The sequence below is a fragment of the Scyliorhinus torazame genome, chromosome 6, assembly GCF_047496885.1.
Source record: "Scyliorhinus torazame isolate Kashiwa2021f chromosome 6, sScyTor2.1, whole genome shotgun sequence".
NCBI classification, from domain to species: Eukaryota; Metazoa; Chordata; class Chondrichthyes; order Carcharhiniformes; family Scyliorhinidae; genus Scyliorhinus; species Scyliorhinus torazame.
The window spans coordinates 197211133-197231269 of NC_092712.1; the positions used below are offsets into that span (position 1 = coordinate 197211133).

Genomic DNA, 20137 nt, shown 5'->3' on the forward strand with positions numbered 1-20137 from the left:
TACTTAATGATCTGTTTGAGCTGCTCGCAAAAAATACTTTTCACAGTACCTCTATACACGTGACAATGAACAAAATCCAGTCTAATTGAATTACAAGCAGTTAAGGCAGCCAGTGTTCGCTGTGAAATTCAAGATCAGACTTTTTCTTCTCGTGCTATTGTCCCCAGCAAATGGACTAATTTGTCTTGTCTTTAACTAATACTGTCACCCACTTCCATTTTTAGTCTCTGCTCCGAGCATAAAACTGGTGACACGCTCCAGCTGTTTCATCCTTAATCCCAGTTATAAATGGTTTGTTTCTCAATGTACAAGCTTCTGTTATCAGAACGCCATCCTGCCTCCAAGTCGAAACTTCTCAGTTTGCAAGTCTTTCAGTATATTGGTCTCTTTCAAATCCACCCCATATCTCGGTATGGGTCATCTCTTGACGTGGGCGTTTATCATCATTCTGAAATTCAAGCACTTTCTGATTTGCGTTTCCAAACTGCTGTTTGTTCACACACACATTCAACTCGTCATCTTGCACTGCTGGAGCGAAACAAACTAGGATACTTGATTATTGAAACCATTAAAAAAAATAATCTACCATCATCTCCAGCCATATGTATTCTCTGCCGTCTTTAGTTCAATTATTTTCTCCTCCAACTTGGGAGTCATCACGGTTCAGGTCATTTACCTACTGTAGCTTCTTCCATAAAATCTCTTTAACTAGTAATCACCACTACTGTTCCATACCCAGATTCTGTGGAGTCTCAATATAAAGCTGCACATTTAAAATGCAGCCAAGTCCTTGAACAAACAGAGAACAAAGAAATGTACAGCACAGGAACAGGCCCTTCGGCCCTCCAAGCCCGTGCCGACCATGCTGCCCGACTAAACTACAATCTTCTACACTTCCTGGGTCCGTATCCCTCTATTCCCATCCTATTCATATATTTGTCAAGATGCCCCTTAAATGTCACTATCGTCCCTGTTTCCACCACCACCTCCGGTAGCGAGTTCCAGGCACCCACTACCCTCTGCGTAAAAAAAAAACTTGCCTCTTACATCTACTCTAAACCTTGCCCCTCTCACCTTAAACCTATGCCCCCTAGTAATTGACCCCTCTACCCTGGGGGAAAAGCCTCTGACTATCCACTCTGTCTATGCCCCTCATAATTTTGTATACCTCTATCAGGTCTCCCCTCAACCTCCTTCGTTCCAGTGAGAACAAACCGAGTTTATTCAACCGCTCCTCATAGCTAATGCCCTCCATACCAGGCAACATTCTGGTAAATCTCTTCTGCACCCTCTCTAAAGCCTCCACATCCTTCTGGTAGTTTGGCGACCAGAATTGAACACTATACTCCAAATGTGGCCTAACTAAGGTTCTATACAGCTGCAACATGACTTGCCAATTCTTATACTCAATGCCCCGGCCAATGAAGGCAAGCATGCCGAATGCCTTCTTGACTACCTTCTCCACCTGTGTTGCCCCTTTCAATGACCTTGGTAACACTCCACCTCAAATATCCTCTCTTCATCTGTGGACTCCCAGCCTTTAATGTGCCTTGCATGCAGCACAGTGGTTAGCACTGTTGAGTCACAACGCCAGGATCCCAGGTTCGATTCCCGGCTTCGGTCACTGCGGAGTCTGCTCGTTCTCCCCGTGACTGCGTGGGTTTCCTCCGGGTGCTCGGGTTTCCTCCGGGTGCTCAGGTTTCCTCCAACAGGTCCCGAAAGACGTGCTGTTCGGTAATTGGGGCATTTTGAATTCTCCCTCCATGTACCCAAACAGGAGCCGGAATGTGGCGACTAGGAGCTTTTCACATTAACTTCATTGCAGTGTTAATGTAAGCCTACTTGTGACAATAATAACGATTGCTATTATTATTAACTACCAGGTGGGATTCCAGTGGTAGAAGACCGCAGCTGGGGAATCATAGAAGTTACAGTGCAGAAGGAGGCCATTCGGCCCATCGAGTCTGCACTGGCTCTTTGAAAGAGCACCATACCCATTCCCACACCTCCATCCTATCCCCATAACCCAGTAACCCCACCCAACACTAAACGCAATTTAGCATGGCCAATCCACCTAACCTGCATATCTTTGGACTGTGGGAGGAAACTGGAGCACCCGGAGGAAACCCACGCAGACACGGGGAGAATGTGCAGACTCCGCACAGACAGTGACCCAAGCCGGGAATCGAACCTGGGACCCTGGAGCTGTGAAGCAATTATGCTAACCACCATGCTACCGTGCTGCCCTACCGTGTTGGGAATGCTTTCAGCCATCAGGAAAGATTTGGGGTTGGTGGAGGATGTGGGTGCATGTCAAATTGGGAGGGAGAGATTGACAATTGGAGGGGGAAGGTCTGACCATTAGAAGGGAGGGTAAAATTGTGGGTTCAGGATTGTGGGAATGTGCAGGTGTCAGCAGATGGAGGCAGCGAGCAGAGATCATGGTTGGCAGGCTGGGGGAGCACTCTTTCACTTTCCAGGCTCACAAGCCATGCTCCACAAAGTAATGGGCCCTCTGCAGCCATTTAGTCCTCATTTAACTGCGAGGTACTCGAGCCATGAGGAACCTGGCCAGCACCCTTTAAAATCAAATCGGGCTTCCAATTGCACTAAGCACCTGATTTAAATATTAGCACCTGATTTAAATATAATAACATGGACACTTCTTCACGACAGACATGGGCACATCACATAACCTGGTGTCGTAAAGTCGCAGCAGGTCCAAATGCAGCAAATTGGGTTGCACTTTTCAATGAAAAAAAAAAACCCAGGTGGGAAGTATTGTAGGTTTGCAACTTTTATTCCTTATTGCATATTGAGTTCTATATTTGAATCTAATGCACAGTGTGGCCTTCAACCTAAATCCCAAACTGCTAAAATGTTGTGAAATTTGAATCTTGTGTATGCTTCACACCCAGACTGTTGAATTAATTGAAGATCTTCTGAAGATATCTACTGCTTTGACAGATATTTGCCCGTTTGCTGCCAAAGTATTTGGAGATCCTGTTCCTGAAAAGGTATTTTACTAATTAAGATAAATTGAGTGAAGGAGCAGTTAAAGATTGCTTGTAAACGTATCCTCCTTCTCTACACTCTTGTGCTTTTGTTACCTGCATCAAACTATAACCGAGTAGTTTATGATGGTGCAATAGCATGATATTGAATCTGCTTCCATTTTGTTATCAATATAGCACCGGTTTCTGAATTGTACTAATTGATTGAGGCAGACAATTCCTATTAATGACCTATGTTCTGCCCGGGGACTGATTACGAATGGATCAGTATTAAAACTTTTTGCTCATCATTATATCAGTGATCTGGATGATGCTCTGGGAACTTCTACAGGATTGCAGACTATAAAATGATTTGTGCATGGGAATAATGTAGAACAGTTTTTTGGGTGGCACGGTGGTTAACACTACTGCCTCACAGCGCCAGGGACCTGAATTCAATTCCGAATTCGGATGCCTGTCTGTGGAGTTTCCACATTCTCCCCGTGTCTGTGTGAGTTTCCTCCTGGTGCTCTGGTTTCCACCCACAGTCCAAAGATGTGCAGGTTAGGCGGATTAGCCATACTAATATTGCCCAAAAAGATTAGGTTGGGTTACGGGTAGAGATTGGGCCTAAGTAGTAGAGATTGAGCCTAAGTAGGGTGCTCTATCAGAGCAAGGGGTGGTGCAAACTTGATGGGCTGAATGGCCTCCTTCTGCAATGAAGGGATTCTATGGGGTTGACAATGCAGGATGGTGATCTTAAGGACTTCGAATGAGGTGAAAGACCTAAATTTCACAGTACATGAACCTCTGAAGGTTCATTACACAAAAAACGATATTGCAAGGACAGTCAAATACAAAATAAATTATATTGTCTGGCTATGCTTATTAGAACAAAGAACAATACGGCACAGGAACAGGAATTTTGGCCCTCCTAGCTTGTACCGGTCATGATACCAACCGTTGCCAAAACCCTCAGCACTTCCTTGTGCCGTATCCCTCCATACCCATCCTATCCATGTTTTTGTCAAAATGCCTTTTGAACGCTGTTAATGTATCTACTTCCACAACCTCTCCTGGCAGCGCGTTCCAGGCACTCGCCATTCTCTACGTTTAAAAAAAACCTGCCTCGCACAGCTCCTCTGAACTTTTGCCCCACAGACTTTAAACCTATGCCCCCTAGTGACTGACCCCTCCACCCTGGGAAAGAGTGCCTGCCCATCCACTCTATCCATGCCCCTCATAATCTTGTAGACCTCGATCAGGTCACCGCTCAACCTTTGACTTCCTAATGAAAACAGTCCGAGTCTATTCAACCTCCCCACATAGATGACACCCTCCAGACCAGGCAGCATCCTGATAAACCTCTGCACCCTCTCCAAAGCCTCCACATCCTTCTGGTAGTGTGGCGACCAGAATTGTGTGCAATATTCCAAGTGCGGCTTTACCAAGGTTCTATACAGCTGTAACATGACTTGCCAGTTTTTATACTCGATGCCCCATCCAATGAAGACAAGCATTCCGTATGCTTTCTTGACTACCTTGTCCACTTGTGTTGCCACCTTCAAAGATCAGTGGACCTGCATGCCCAGATCTCTGTTAGACCTACCAAAATGCATTGCCTCACATTTAAGACCATAAGACATAGGAGCGGAAGTAAGGCCATTCGGCCCATCGAGTCCACTCCACCATTCAATCATGGCTGATTTCAACTCCATTTACCCGCTCTCTCTCCATGGCCCTTAGTTCCTCGAGAAATCAAGAATTTATCAACTTCTGTCTTAAAGGCACTCAACGTCCCGGCCTCCACCGCCCTCTGTGGCAATGAATTCCACAGACCCTCCACTCTGGCTGAAGAAATTTCTCCTCATCTCTGTTCTAAAGTGACTCCCTTTTATTCTTAATTTGTCCGAATTAAATTTGCCATTTCTCTGCCGAAGTCTCCAACCTATCTATGTCCTGCTGTATCTTCTGACAATCCTCAACACTACCTGCCACTCCACCAACCTTGGTGTCATCTGCGAGTATTCTGGAATACTGGGCACGATTTGGACTTCCGGTGGAGGCCAAGGCGTGAGTGGTTGCACATTTGATGGCTCCAGCTCAAGGTGGATTTTTTTCGGTCTTTCCCTGCCTGAAAGGTGTAGTATTTTGAGGGAAAATGGTGCAGGAGTGCCCGGGAAGGTAATACTCCTCTGGTGTGGTTGGTGGATGAATCAGCGGATGAGAAGCGCCACGAGAAAGAAAGAGTTGTTGAAGTAGAAGGGTTTTCGTGGTGCTCCACAGGTAAAGATGGCGGTGGGCAAGGGGGTGAGCAGCCTGCCCAGTGGTTGATGGAGCAGCTGATGGAGTACTGGAACAACAAGTTTCAGCAGCAGAGGATAGAGGCCCTGGAAGACCTGGCCAAAGTGGTGGAGCCGCTGAGATCTGGGATTGAGCGAGTTGAGCAGAGGCTGGAGTACCAGTGCCGGGCGATTCCAAAAGTGGAGGAGGCAGGGGAGCACGAGATGTAGATGGTCTCATTGGCAGTGGAGTTGGGAGTGATGCGGGAAAGCCAGAAGAGGCTGAAGGAGAAGATGAAGGACTTGGAGAACCACACTCCAGGAGACAAATGTGAGGATTGTTGGGATGCATGAAGGTGCGGAGGCCGCTGTGTATGTGGTGAGTATGTTGGAGATGTTGATGGAGGGTGCGGCCTTCGATTGGCTTCTCGAGGTGGACCGAGCAGGTAGGGTGCTGAGGAGGAGTCCAAAGGTGGGTGTGCTGCCGAGGGCGATGGTGGTGAGGCTGCATCGCTTTTTGGACCAGGGAAAGATTTTATGATTGGTAAGGCGGACCAAGACGGGTACCTGGGAAGGAAGTGAGCTGTGGGTCTACCAAGACCTGGGTGTGGAGTTGGTGAAGAGGAGGGCCTGGTTCAACCTGTTAAAGGCTGCCCTCTTTGCGAAGGGAGTGAAGTTTGGAGTTATATACCCAGCCCACCCATGGGTGTCATTTCAGAAACGTGGGGACCTCTATTTCGACACGCCAGAGGAGACAACGGACTTTGAGGGATAGTGGACTGGGAGGAGGGCGAGGGTGAACTTTTGGAGGAGATTTGTAAAGTGCATGGGGGTGGGTAACTCGGGACATTTCTTGGCCGGGGAGCAGTGATGGTGAGTTTGCCGTTTGTTACTCTTTGGGTGTTGCGGGTGGTGATGGTCAGGGTAGGGAGGGAATAACTGGAGGGAAGAGAGGTTGGAGGCTTTGGGCGGGGGCCACCTTGCTAGTTGGGCGGGCTAGTTAACGGGGAGTGAAGTGGGGGGTTGCCAGGAGGCAGATATTGGCGGGGGGATTTGGGGTTGGCATTTTGTTTTGAGGGTGGGATGGTTGCTGACAAGGGTGGGGTTGGTGTGTCGCAGTTGGGAAGGTGGCCATCAGAGTGCGGGCCTGGAAGGGTGCGCAATGCGGGCCGGGGGCTGGCCCAGCAGAGATATGAAGGCAGGGGGGGGGGGCGGGAACCCCCATAACCAGGCTGGTCATGTGGAATATGAGGGGGCTGAATGGGCCGGTTAAACGGTCATGTGTTTTCGTGCTTCTGAGGAGTCTGAAGGCAGACGTGGCATTTTTGCTGGAGACGTACCTGAAGCTGGGGGACCAGGCTAGGCTGAGAAAGGGATGAGTGGGGCAGGTGTTCCATTCGGGGCTGGATATAAAGTTTGGGTGGGGGGGGGGGGATTGTTAGTCAATAACGGGTTGAGTTTGAGTGGGGAGCATTGTCACTGATTCAGGGGTGGGCTGGAGGCATGTGATGGTTAGTGGAAATTTGGAGGGGATGCCGATGGTTTTGGTAAACTCTTATGCCCTGAATTCGGATGACGTGGATTTCATGAGATGGGCGTTGAGTAAGATTCTGGACTCTCCAATGGCTCCGAGTAGGTATTTGGGGGGGGGGGGGGGGGGGGGGGGCGTGGTGCAGTCCATGGTGAACATATAGAATCAGTTGAGGAGGCATTTTAGGGTGAAAGGGATGTCGGTGTTAACGCTGCTGTGTGAGAATCATGAGTTTCAGCCGGGGGGCGAGTCTGGAGGGCGTTCCTCAGGTTGCTGGGATGTACCCTGCTGGAGAGACTGCTGCTTCGTGCCCTCTGACCTGGGCCTTCAATGGCGGGTGTCTTCTGGGGCGACTGGGCCTGGCTGCTGTTCAGGTATTCCAGGTGGCATGGTTCTGGATGTGGAAGGGGAGGGAAGAATTGGGGATATATATACGTGGCTGGGGGAGCAGGGAGGCGAGCGGGTAGTGAAGATCAAGGAGAAATGGGAAGCGGAGTTGGGAGGGGAGATCAATTGGGGAGTATGGAGTGAGGCACTGCATAGGGTAAACGGGACCTACTGTTGTGCAAGGATGAGCCTGATACAGTTTAAGGTGGTGCACAGGGTGCATATGACTCGGGCGAGAATGAGTGGGTTCTTTCAGGGGATAGCAGATGAGTGTGAGAGGTGTGGGCGGGGGCCAGCGAATCATGCACACATGTTTTGGGGTTGTGAAAAATTGGGAAGATTCTGTGCGGGAATGTTCGCGGTCTTAGCCAGGATAGTGGGAGAGGAGGTGGACCCGGACCCTTTGGTGGCGATGTTTGGGATTTCAGAGATTCCGGAGCTCATGGAGAGGAGGAAGGCCGATGTCTTGGCCTTCGCCTCTCTGATTGCACGGTGGTGAATATTGATGGGAGTGGCGGTCAGCATCGCCACCGGGGGTAGCGGCTTGGTTGATCGACCTGTACAACTTCCTGCAATTAGAGAAGATGAAATATGAGTTAAGGGGCTCTTCAGAGGGGTTTGAGGAAAGGTGGAGGAAGTTTGTGACCGCGTTTGAGGGGCTGTTCGTCGCGAGGAAGGAGGGGGTGAAAAAGGGGAAAAATCCATTCAGAATGTATAGATGATTGTTGGGAAGCATGTTTCCTGGGGTGTTTATTCGCTGTAACCTGTTTTGACACATTTTTGTAATACAATACATTTTATATGAAAAAAAAGAACGCCCCAGGCCTTGGACATGCCGGTAAACCGTCGCCTCCAAAGTCTCCATCACAGACGCGTGTGGTGTTGGCCTGGGTGGTACATATGGTTGGCACTACCTCCTGCTGCAGGACTCTTCTGACTGCGCCTCTAGGTACTGGATGCTTGCTGACAACCCCTCATTGCAGTACCTGGCTCTGTGACTGCATCTCCACAATTAGTGGGACTGTCTGTTCCAGAAACCGGAAACCGTCTGGGCAGCAGCTAGTCCCTGGGGTTGACCTGCCATCCGACCGTTCGCCCCCTTGGATGTTCCTACCTCCACCTGCTGTACCAGATCAGCTGTGTGGTGCGCACCAGCTAGTGTCTCAGGTGCCTCTTCAATAAAGTGAGTGCCCAGCCAAGGTATCTCTGGGATGGTGGAGGGTATTGGAGACAGCTGTGACGGGAAATCAGTGTCATCCTCCGACTCGAGCTCCTGAGTCTCGGGCGGAGGGCTACCGTCCGAGCTGCTGTTGTCACTGCTCAGCTCACCGGGAGAGGGTTCCACCCAATCTCCTGCAAGACAAGACCCATGATTAGGGGGGGGGGCATTGACAAATATCATGGGGAACCGCAACTAAGCGGGGTCTCACTTCCTTTCCCGCAGCCGAAGTCCACCTCGGCGACCTTCCTTTCTTCCGGGCTGCCGACCACATCCAGGGCCCTCTGCTCTGCCATGGTTAGGGGCCGCAAGTCTGGCGGTCCCTCTCCTGTCTTCTCCCCTCCCGTCAGTTGTGGTAGGCCTTCTGGAGTGGGTGGGTGGGGGTTAAACAGAAAACGACAGTGTTAGATGGTCCGACGCATGCAGTCCGGGGGGTGGTTAGCTGGTGGCTTCAGTGGCCTGGGCACCTGGCCATGGCGGCAGGTATGGGTGCTGACATACGGTGCAAGGTTTGGGTTCGGCTGCCCTCCAGGCTGGGGTTATGGGTGGGAGTTGGTGCCAGGGGCACAGTGCCACCTACTCGCCCTGAGGAGGTCGTACAGGTTTTTTTCGGCACTGCTGGCCAGTCCGAACGGCGTTGACCAAGGTGCTGACCGCCTCTGTCCACCTGTGCGCAGGCACAGCAAATGGTGGTGGCTGCCAGCCTCCTTCCCGGCCGGGGTACATGGTCATCCGCTGCTCCTCCACCGCGCCCAGGAGGGACTCCAGCTCAGTGTAGGTGAATCTTGGGGTGTCTTGCTGCTATCTTATTGGCTGCGATGGGGAGTGAAGTGTCCTGGTGTCAATTGCGAAACCGACGAATTCCGCACCGTTTCTAATTGGAATTGATTGTGTTTTATGTGGCGCCGGTGCTAGTCCCTTAACAGTTGCAGAATCGGTCCAGGTGCACCGCCAGTTTCGTTGTCGTGGAATTCTACAAATTCTGCGGCGGTGTCAACACTTCGTCTCAGAAACGGAGAATCCCGCCCCTCGTCTTTTGAGCCAGTGCTCCATTCTGGGTCCTTTCAGTCCAGTTATAACATGAACTGGAATCATAACGCTTTGATCTGCAAAATGTCATTGACTTTGCTTCCAATTTCCACCCTTCCCTTTTCTTCACTTCACTGAGTTCATTCTTTCTCTTTCTCTGTCTCCATCGCATCTGCTTTATACCTTCCACACCAGCGCTTTCGATATATTTTATTTTTTCATCAATTAAGGATTCCCACCCAGCATGGTTCTCATGTCCCTTCACTGCGTCTAAACAATTCTGCTCTCGCCCTTTCCCCTGCCTCCCGAGAACCTCAGAAGGGAGCTACTTGTCTTCACCAGCTTCTGTGTTCAGTGGACCACCCTCCACCATTTTCGCCAGCTCCAGTGTTATGCCATCGCCAAACACATCTTTCCCTTGCATGCCAAGGGTACGGTTCCCTCCGCAATATCCTAGTCCACTGCTCAATTTGGTATTTGAATTACAGTTTGCGATGTGCCAAGTGATCTTTGAACAGCGTTGGATCAATGGAGGTACATTCTAGGTTTCGAAACCAGGTTTCGTGGGAATGCATTGTTTCATTAGAATGTTCAAATTGGCCCTTTAAGGAAGTTTTTTTGCACCTCTCCTTAATCTCTCAGCTGAAAAATTGCTATGTGGGAAATAAAGATCAAGCGTGGGATTCTCCAGTCCCCCAGCCACTGCACACCGTTCGCTGGTGGCGGGATTTTCTCTTCCTGCCGATTGTCAATGGGATTTTCCATTGAAACCACCCCACGCTGCCAGGAGACCCATGGGTGGGGTTGTGCTGCAGCGGGAACAGAGAATCCCAACGGCTGGTGAATTCTGTCCCAAATGTGTGCCCTGCTTCTACAACAGTGATTATGATCCCCTGGATAATGTATTTTCTGAATGCTTATCTGAGTTTATACCTTACTCACGCTTTCTGAGACTTCTGTTTGTTTTCTTAAATTTTACCACACAACCTATAAATGCAGCTGTAACCTAAAGTTATATAAGGTTATATGAAAATTATATGATATTGGGTATTGACATAAATCTTGTCCTGGACATTGTTGCTTCGATATGTATGTGGTAATAGCTCTTTTAGAAGGACCAAAACATAAATGTTTTTATTCTTACAGATTTATGGTGGATTATATTCTGAAGACCAGTGTTGGTATAGATGCAAGCTGAAAAAAATGATGACTAATGAAAAGGTATTTGATACTTGGAAATATTGCTACTCTTGAAAAATTAGGTTTAATTAACCTAGTCATCCAACATGGCTGCTTTTGTTTTGGAAGGTGGCAGTTGTCTCCGGTGACCAATAAGATGTGACTTTGATAGATTCATTTAAATTTATAAATCTAATGCTCAGTCGTAATTTTGCAGACCTGGGTGGAAAATAAATCTTAATTCCCAACCCAACATAGTTGGAAATATTTTGTCCTTGGTCAGAATTTGGTTAAAAACCATAAAATATCAGAGTATCTACATTTCCAGTTATCCACATGCCAAACTTCATGCACGAGTTAACTCAGGATTTCTGAACACTGTAACCCAAATCCCGATTAGCTGGTACCAATGATATTCAGCAGGTTAAAGGAATACTTAAAAAAATATATATATTTTTATCTGCCATATTTTCATAATTTTCACCATACAGAAGAGAAACAAAAACGACTCAAAGAGAGACAATCTCCCCAACTACCCCCCCCAAACAGTAAGCAATACCCGAAAGTGCATACTGAACAAACCCCAAAGAATTCTAGAACCCCTATTTCACCCCCTCAGCTCAAACTTCACCTCCTTCAGGGTCAAAAACTCCAGCAGGTACACCCCCCCCCCCCCCCCACGCCACGCCGGGGCACAGGGTGGAGACACTGACCTCCACCCCAAAAGGACCCATCTATGAGCGGCCAGTGAGGAAAAGGTGAGGGTGGCACGGTAGTATATTGGTTAGCACTATGGCTTCACATTGGCAGGGTCCAAGTTTCTATTCCTGGCCTGGGTCGCTATCTGTGCGGAGTCTGCACGTTCTCCCCGTGTGCGTGGGTTTCCTCTGGGTGCTCCGATTCCCTCCCACATGTCCTGAAAGACGTGCTGTTAGGTAATTTGGACATTGTGAATTCTCCCTCAGTGTACCTGAACGGATGCCGGAATGTGGTGACTAGGGGCTTTTCACACTAACTTCGTTGCAGTGTTAATGTAGGCCTACTTGTGATAATAAAGATTATTATTATTAAAACTTCCGTCTGCAACTCTGGCCGGTCCGACACCCTGAATATGGCTTGGAGACCGGGCTCCACATCCATATGCAAGACCCCCGAGATTGTGCTAAATACCGTCCTCCAAAACCTTTCCAGCTTCGGGCAGGACCAAAACATATGAACATGGTTCATGGGGCCCCTCCCACATCGCTCACAGACATCCTCCATCCCCTCGAACAGCTGATGTATCCTTGATTTTGTGAGGTACGACTTTCAGCTCTTATCAGCCGCAGCCTCGCACATGAGGTTGAGGCATTCACCCTCTGCAGCACCTCACATCACAATCCCTCTTCCATCGTGCCTGCCCCCCACAGCTCCTCCTCCCACTTTGCCTTAATCGCCATAGAAGCCCTTTCCTCCTCCAGGATTCTCCTGTAGATCGCCGAAACAACTTCCTCTCCAGCCCTCCCGCTGACAGCACCGCGTCCAACAACAAAGTGGCTGACTCTATTGGACGGTCGGGAAAACCTTTCTTGCGAAATCTCAAGCCTGCAGTTACGTAACCCCTTTCCCCTGCGCCAACCATACTTCTCTCCCAACTCCTCCAAGCTCACGAATCACCCCCGCCAAGAAACAAATCTTTCATTTCCTTCATCACATTCATCCATCCCCATCCCCAAAAACACTCCTCCATCCTCCCTGGCTCTAACCCATGCTTCCCCCTAATCGGCATCCGTCCGAAATCACTATTGCTGAGTCTCCGACCTCCTAACCCCAGCCAATGGCGCCTTCCCCAGCATGAAAAAGTCTATCCTCGAGTACACCTTGTGTACCGGGGAGAAAAACATATACTCCTGTTCCGTCTGGTGTGAGAACCTCCCCGGGCCCACTCCTCCCATCTCCCTGATGAGCCCAGCGACTGCCTTCGCCCCACCTGATTGGGCCAGTGAGTGCGGCGGAGACCTGTCCACTTTTGGTTTCTGCAAAATATTCCAGTCGCCCCCACTATTAACTCGTGGGTATCCAGACCGGCACCCTCTTATAGAATCATACAATCTAGAGTGCAGAAGATAGGCCACCCGGCCTATCGAGCCCACACCGGCCCCCGGAAAGAGCACCCCCCCCAACCTTTTTGGACACTAAACGCAATTTAGCATTGCCAATCCACCTAACCTGCACATCTTTGGACTGTGGGAGAAAACCGGAGCACCGGAAGGAAACCCACGCAGACATGGGGAGAAAGTACAAACTTGGCACAGACAGTGAACCAAGTCGGGAATCGAACCAGGGATCCTGGAGCTGTGAAGCAACCGTGCTAACCACTGTGCTACCGTGCCCCCCAAAGCCTTCGCAAACCACGCATCATCCCAGTTGATGCCATATAACCAGTGCCACCAACCTCTCCTGTAGTGGACCCATCACTATCACGTGCCCCCTTGATCTACCACCACTGTCTCCGTCTGAAACCTCACCGTCTTGCCCACCAGTACTGCCACCTTCCCCGAGCCCTACTATCAAACCCAGAGTGGAAATCCTGACTCTCATAACTCTTCCTAAGCCTCACCTGATCCCTCACCCTCAAATGGGTCTCCTGCAGCATCACCACATTGGCCTTTAAGCTCTTTAATCGTGTAAAAAGACTCGATCTCTTCACCAACCCCCCCTAACCCCATTGCATTCCAGGTCACTGTGCTGACCAGGAATGTCTCACCCCCAGTCCTCCCGGCTCTTCCTATCCACCATCATCATAACTCCGGGCCCTGCCCATCGGGCCTGACCTGCCCCATCCGTTTTGTTGTGGGGCCCCCCATCCACTTCGTCTTGAAAAAATCTCCCAGTATTGCTCCCCTCCACCTCCCATCTTTCACTCCTCACAGGCCCATCGAAACCTGTTCGACCAGGTTCCTGCGACCGCAGCCCCGCCCCCACCACACTCCTGTTCACCAGCCAACCTTCGCTTGGTAGCGTGGAGACACGTGCCCAGGCACCCCCCCCCCCCCCCCTTCCAATCCCCTCCCACATGACCCAGTCCCTGAAAATAAAGACAACCAAACCAATGCAACCCCCCCCCCCCCCCCCCCCCCCCCCAAGTCACACTCCCACTCCCAATCCCAGTCCTTCGGCCTTCACGAATTTCTCCACCGTCTCCACCATCTCGAAGTAGAAGTCTCTCGAATGATGGGTCACCCTCAGCCTCGCTGGGTAGACCACGTCAAATCTTGCTCCGATACTGTACATGCCTTCACCCTGAAGGCCGCCATCTTCTCGCCAGCTCCACCATGAAGCCTTGTGTGTGTGTGTGTGTGTGTGTGTGTGTGTGTGTGTATATTATATTGGTACATTCAAATTCCTTTTGACTTCATCTCACACTTCGCCCAACTAAGGACCTTCCTGACGTGCAACTTGTGAAAACGAACTGTAACTGCCCTCGGTGGCATTTTTGCTTTCGGCTTGGGCTTTAGCGACTGATGTGCCCTGTCCAGCTCCTGTCGGGAGGGTTCTTCCCCCTCTCCCAACAACTCCGCCAGCATTTCGTGAAGTACTCAATTGGCCTCAGGTCCTCCACCCCCTTGGGCAGGCCCACAATCCGTAAAGCCTCGATCTGTTCTCCAGGTTCTCCACCTCGGCTCTGAGTCCTTTATTGGCCTCCACCACCCTCCACGGCTCCTCACTCATCGAGGTGAATTGGTCACTGTGCTGCGGCAGAGCCTCCTCCAATCCCATCAACTTCTCTGCTTGCCCCATACCTCGGCTGATATCTTCGACACTGCCGTCTTCACTGGGGCAATCGCTTCCTCCACTCATTCCTTCATCGCAGCCATCATCTCCTTTCGCAGCACCTCCATATGCTTAGCGAACTGCCTCCTGAATTCTCCAGCCATCACCTCAGTCAGAGTTTCCACTGTGAAGGATGCAGCCCCACCCAGCGACCCGGCCTCCGCCATCTTTCCTGCTGCCGGGCTGACCCGTTCACTCAGCGGCAAACTTTCACTCTTCCCCCTTCTTCCCAGAGGCTTTCTTCTGGGTCTTAGACATTCCCCATCTTTTTTTAAAAACTAAATTTAGAGTACCCAATTCTTCTTTTTTTTCCCAATTAAGGGGCAATTTAGTGTGGCCAATCCACCTCCCCTGCACATCTTTCTTTAAAAAATATTTTATTCAGGCATTTATATAAACAAACAAAACAACTAAGACCAGAAGCAAAATTGTACAATATAGTAAATAACCAGCACCCACTTCCTCCCCATGTTCAGCTTGTACTGGAGAACTGACCAAAGTCCTCAAATCCTGCCGGTGCCCCCCAATGGGTCCAAAATATATAATGGGTATCCTGCATAGAGAGAAACCCTGTGCTCAACCTCTGCGTCCCCCCAACCCCCACATCCCTTTCCAATCCCTCGACGCTCTAAGCGCCACAGCCAATGGCCACCCTCTAATGTCCATCAACATCACTTCCTTTCCAGCTGCGACACACCAACCAAGTCCTTGTCAGCCCCCCTGCCCCAAACAAAACAACAACCCCTGCAACAACTACAACTACCTGACCACCCCATCACTGTGCTCCCATTAACTAGCCCACCCAGCTAGCATGGCAGCCATCACCCAAAGGCTCACAACCTCCTTATTCGACCCCCCCCCCCCCCCCCCCCCCCCCCCCGGTCTGCTCTCCCTCAGGAAACAAAAAACGGTGCCGTCACCCTTGATGCTCCCCAAATACCCTGCCCAACAAAATATTTCAAAGGAGAAAAAGCTCTCCCTCCAACCACCAAAAGGAAACATCTCCAAAGTTCTATGCACTCCTTCTCCTGCCAGTCCATTGTCTCAAAACCTCCATCGCCTCCTCTGGCGTACCAAAATGGTATTCTTGATTCTGGAAAGTCACCTAGCATGGTACAGCACTCCAAACTTCACCCCCTCCTTGAAGAGGGCAGCCTTGACCCAGTTAAACCTGGCCCGCCTGTGTGCTCAGGTCTTGGTACACCCGCCACTTGTTTCCCTCCCAGATGCACTTCCTCATCTGCCTCGCCCACCAAAGAATCTTCTCTTTGTCGAAGAAGCGGCGCAACCGCACCACTATTGCCCTCAGTGGCTCGCCCGCCTGTGGACTCCTTATCAGTGCCCTGTGCGCTCGGTCGAACTCGAGAGGCCGATCAAAGGCCCCCTCCCCCATCAGTTTCTCCACCGTCTTGGCTACATACCTGCTAGCCTCTGCTCCAATGCCTTCGGGCATCCCCTCGATACGCAGGCTTTGTCTTCTGGAGCGATTCTCCACCTTCTCCTTCAGACTCTTTTGGATCTCCCACATCACCCCCATCTTGGTGAGGTGTTCCTCGTGCTCCTCCACTTTCTGGATCGCCTGGGACTCCAGCATCTGCTCTACATGGTCAATCCGTGCTTTGAACGGCTCTACCACCTTGGCTGGGTCCTGCAGGGTTTCTCTTCTCTGCTAGATTTCCAATCCTTCTATAAAACTGCCTTAACTTTAACAGAGCTGCAGAACAGAGAGTCAGTAAGTGATACTGGGAATGAGAGTTATTGGTTTTGATGAGACACTACAGAAATTCGGCCTTTATACAACAGAGGTTAAGAGCCTACCTGATCAGGTGCTTAAAATTTTGATGGCTTTGATAAATATGAGCAGACTTTCTCTACTGATAGGCATCACTAAAAGAAATAGCTAGGTTCTTTACCCACTCCCTCACAGAGATGAGTGATGATCAAGGCTTAGATTCTTTTTGTGCACCCTGTGGCATGCTTCTCAAAGATCCACAATAAAAAATAATAGGCTTAACCATTGCTGGCTGTTGACTTTTCCATCGCCTGTGGAACTGGCTGAAACTTGCAATGCACAGGCTGTGATCAGTCCCAACATAAGGTGGCAGTCGGTGACCTAGTTATGTCTTAAATGACCAGACACTTGGGAAATCCAGAGGCAGGTCTCTTTTCAAATAGTGCCAGCTGCGTCACTGGTGTGAACTGAGCGACAAGGCTACTGGCTCGAGGCCATTGTCACCAGGCAAATGGATTGAAAATTGATTCCTATATCTTAAAATCTAGTTTTGCAATGCAAATTCTATTGTAATAGTCAGAAATTAAACCTTAAGAAATGGAACATCAAGTCGTGCAGTTGGAGCAGCCTTTTATATGATGCCGGGATGATGGGAACACAACTTGAATCAAGACATATTGTTTTTTAACATGGGGTTAAAAGTTCTTCCTCACTTTCTCAGATTCTTTACTTGTCTTGATAGTTTCTTCCCCAGGCCATGACCGAACACGTCCTAAATTATTGACATTGAGCAAGGCTTGCATGTGGGCAATGAGAAAAGATTCATGGCACATAGCAATTTGTTGTGGCACATTCAGCTGTGCAGTATCGGTTAATTCAAGCTAAACTTCGAGTCTGCAACTAAACTGCTTTAGTATTTGTGCATAATTTCATTTTGAAAAGACACCCAAGTTTTATCTTTCTTTCAGTGTCTGATGACTTACGTCGATTATGGAAATTCTGAGACTTTAAAAAAGTCATGTATTGTTGAACTTTCAGAAGATTTGCAGTATCCTGGATTGGCCAGCAGATTCCGACTTTGGGGTCTTCAGATTCCACCTCATCAAGATGTAACTCCATTTGACCAGGTACATATGAACATATGTACGAACATACGAATTGGGAGCATGAACAGGCCACTCGGCCCCTTGAGCCTGCTCTGCCACTTAATAAGATCATGGCTGATCTCAAATCCACACTCCCACCTACCCTCTCGCTTTTCACCCCCTTGCTTATGATAACTGATCTCAACTCCACATTCCCACCTACCCTTTATAATCTTTTACTCCCTTCTTTATTGAGAATCTATCTACCTCTGCCTTAAAAATATTCAAAGATTCTGCTTCCATGACTTTTGATAAAGAATTCTGAAGTCTCACGGCCCTCTGAGAGAAAAAGGTTTTCCTCAATTCTGTTTTAAATGGCGACTCCTTATTGTTGAATAGTAACCCTTAGTTCTAAATTCTCTCACAAGAGGAAACATGTTTCCCACATCCACTCATGTCAAGTCCCCTCGGGATGTTGTATGTTTCATTGACGAGGTCTCATATTCTTCTCAACTCCAGCAGACACGAGACTGACTAGCCTGTACAACCTTTCCTCATCAGACTACCCCTCTCCCCACTAATATATTAGTCAAGTAACCCTTCTCAGAACTGCTTCCAACACATAAGGAGTCGAATACTTTACGCAGTCCTCTAGATGTGGGCTCATCGATGTGCTATATAACTGAAACATAACTTCCCAACATTCATATTCAATTCTCCTCGTAACAAACAACATTTTATTAGCTTTGCTAATTACTTGCACTACCTGCATATTAACCTTTGGTGATTCATGCACTAGGACACCCAGATCCCTCTATGTCTCTGAGCTCTGCGATCTCTCATTATTTAGATAATGTCCTATTTTTATTCGGGCTGCCAAAATGGACAACTTCCCATTGTCCCACGTTGTACTCCCATTTACCAGATCTTTGCCCACTCGTCTGCTCTGTTTCCTGTTATCTAGCCAATCTTCAATTCATGCCAATATGTTACCCCCGATACCAAAAGCTTTTATTTTTTGCAATAGCCCTTGATGAGGCACCTTATGAAATGAATTTGAGTATCGAAACACAAGTATAGCCCATCCATTGGTTCCCTTTATCCACAGCACACGTGACTCCTTCTAAGAACTCCAATAAATATTGGTTAAACGTGATTTCCTTTTCACAAAACTATGTTGACTGCCTGATTGCATTAGTATCCTGTTATAATATCCTTAATAATATGGCATTTTCCCTAAGATAGATGTTAAGCTAACTGCCCTATAATTTCCTGCTTTCTGTCTCCCTCCCTTTTTGAGTTAAGGAGTTATATTGGCTATTTTCCAATCTAATGGAACCTTGCCTGAATCTGTGGAATATTGGAAAATTAAAACCAATACGTCCACGATCTTACTCGCCACTTTTCTGACCCTTGAATGAAGTCCACCAGGAACTTGTCAACCTGCAGTTCTACCAATTTGCTCAGTACTCTTTCTCTGGTGATGGTAATTTTCTTGAATTTCTCTCTCCCTTCCAATTCCTTACTTCCAACCATTTCTGGGATGTTGCTTGTATTCTCTATAGTGAAGGACCTATGCAAAATACCTGTTCAGTTCATCTGCCATCTCCTTATTTTCCATTATTAACTCTCCAAACTGAATATCTATAGGGCCAACACTCACTTTGTTAATTACATTTTAAGAATATCTATAGGAACCCATACTATCTATATAGTATTCTTTGTTTTTTTAAAGTATTCTGTCCAATATTCTGACCTGCCACCTGTCTTTGTGCAATTATATTATTTTTCTCTAGGTTTGATACTATCTTTCAACTTTTTTTAGTTAACTACAGATGGTGGGTCCTCCCCGTGGAATTTTCCTTTCTCATTGGATGTATCTGTTCTACGTATTATGAAATATCCTCTCAAATATCTACCAATGCATCTCATTAACTTGCCCCTTAACTTAAATGACCAGTTCTTAAGGTTAAAATACAAGTCTCAGACATTTTCTTCTCTCCTGCAAACTGAATGCAAAATGCATTCAGATTATGGTCACTGCTAACTTGGGGTGCCTTCACCATGAGGTCATTAATTAATCCTGGTTCATTGCACAACCAGGTTTAGTATAGCCTGCTCCCTGGTTAGTTCCAGAATGTGTTGATCTCAAATTATCCTGAAAACATTCTTTGACTTTTTCATCTACGCTCCCAGTCTATAATGTCGATTAAAATCCCCCAGGATAATTTCCACACCTTTCTGATGAGCTCCCATTGCTACTACTTCGTACCTAAACCTACCATATTATTCCTGTTATGTGGCCTGTACACTCCCACAAGCAACATGTTGCCTTTATCATGCCTAATCTTCACCTAAACCACTTCTATATTCTGTTTGCCTGAACTTGGGTCATCCCACTCTATTGTGCTAATGTTGTCTAAATAACAGAGCCACTTCTCCACCTTTTCCTAACTTCCTAAACATCATATACCCTTTAATATTCAGGTCCCAAGTAATGCCAATCTGCCGCTGTCTCCCTGTAATGGTTATTAGATTGTACTTGGTGCAAATAGAGATTACTACCAGTTCATCTGTTTTGTTTTGAATGCTACGTGTTATCAGATGCAGAGCCTTATGTTTTGTCCTTTTTTACTATTTTCGTAACCTTTAGCCTTATCTGCTTTTAGACTTGTAATCACTGTCCCTTCCTGTCATGGTCTGTTTACCATTTCCCAAATTAATATCTTCCTCTCTTCCTTTGTCTTTCCTCTTTGATTTACTGTGTCTGCCCATATTTGACCCCTTTCTCCAACTATTTAGTTTAAAACCCACCCTACTTGCATAGTTATGTTGTTTGCAAGATCACTAGTCCCAGCATGGTCCAGGTGTCGATCGTCCCAATGGT

General features: G+C 48.2%; 1 protein-coding gene across 1 annotated transcript in view; it reads left to right on the forward strand.

The window, feature by feature from the left end:
- The window catches only part of stk31 (serine/threonine kinase 31), a 228886-nt gene that overhangs the window by 14304 nt on the left and 194445 nt on the right, over positions 1 to 20137 (forward strand). The window contains 3 exon segments of the mRNA XM_072509268.1: positions 2919 to 3017; positions 10588 to 10662; positions 17134 to 17292. Coding sequence (XP_072365369.1) covers positions 2919 to 3017; positions 10588 to 10662; positions 17134 to 17292 — 333 coding nt within the window.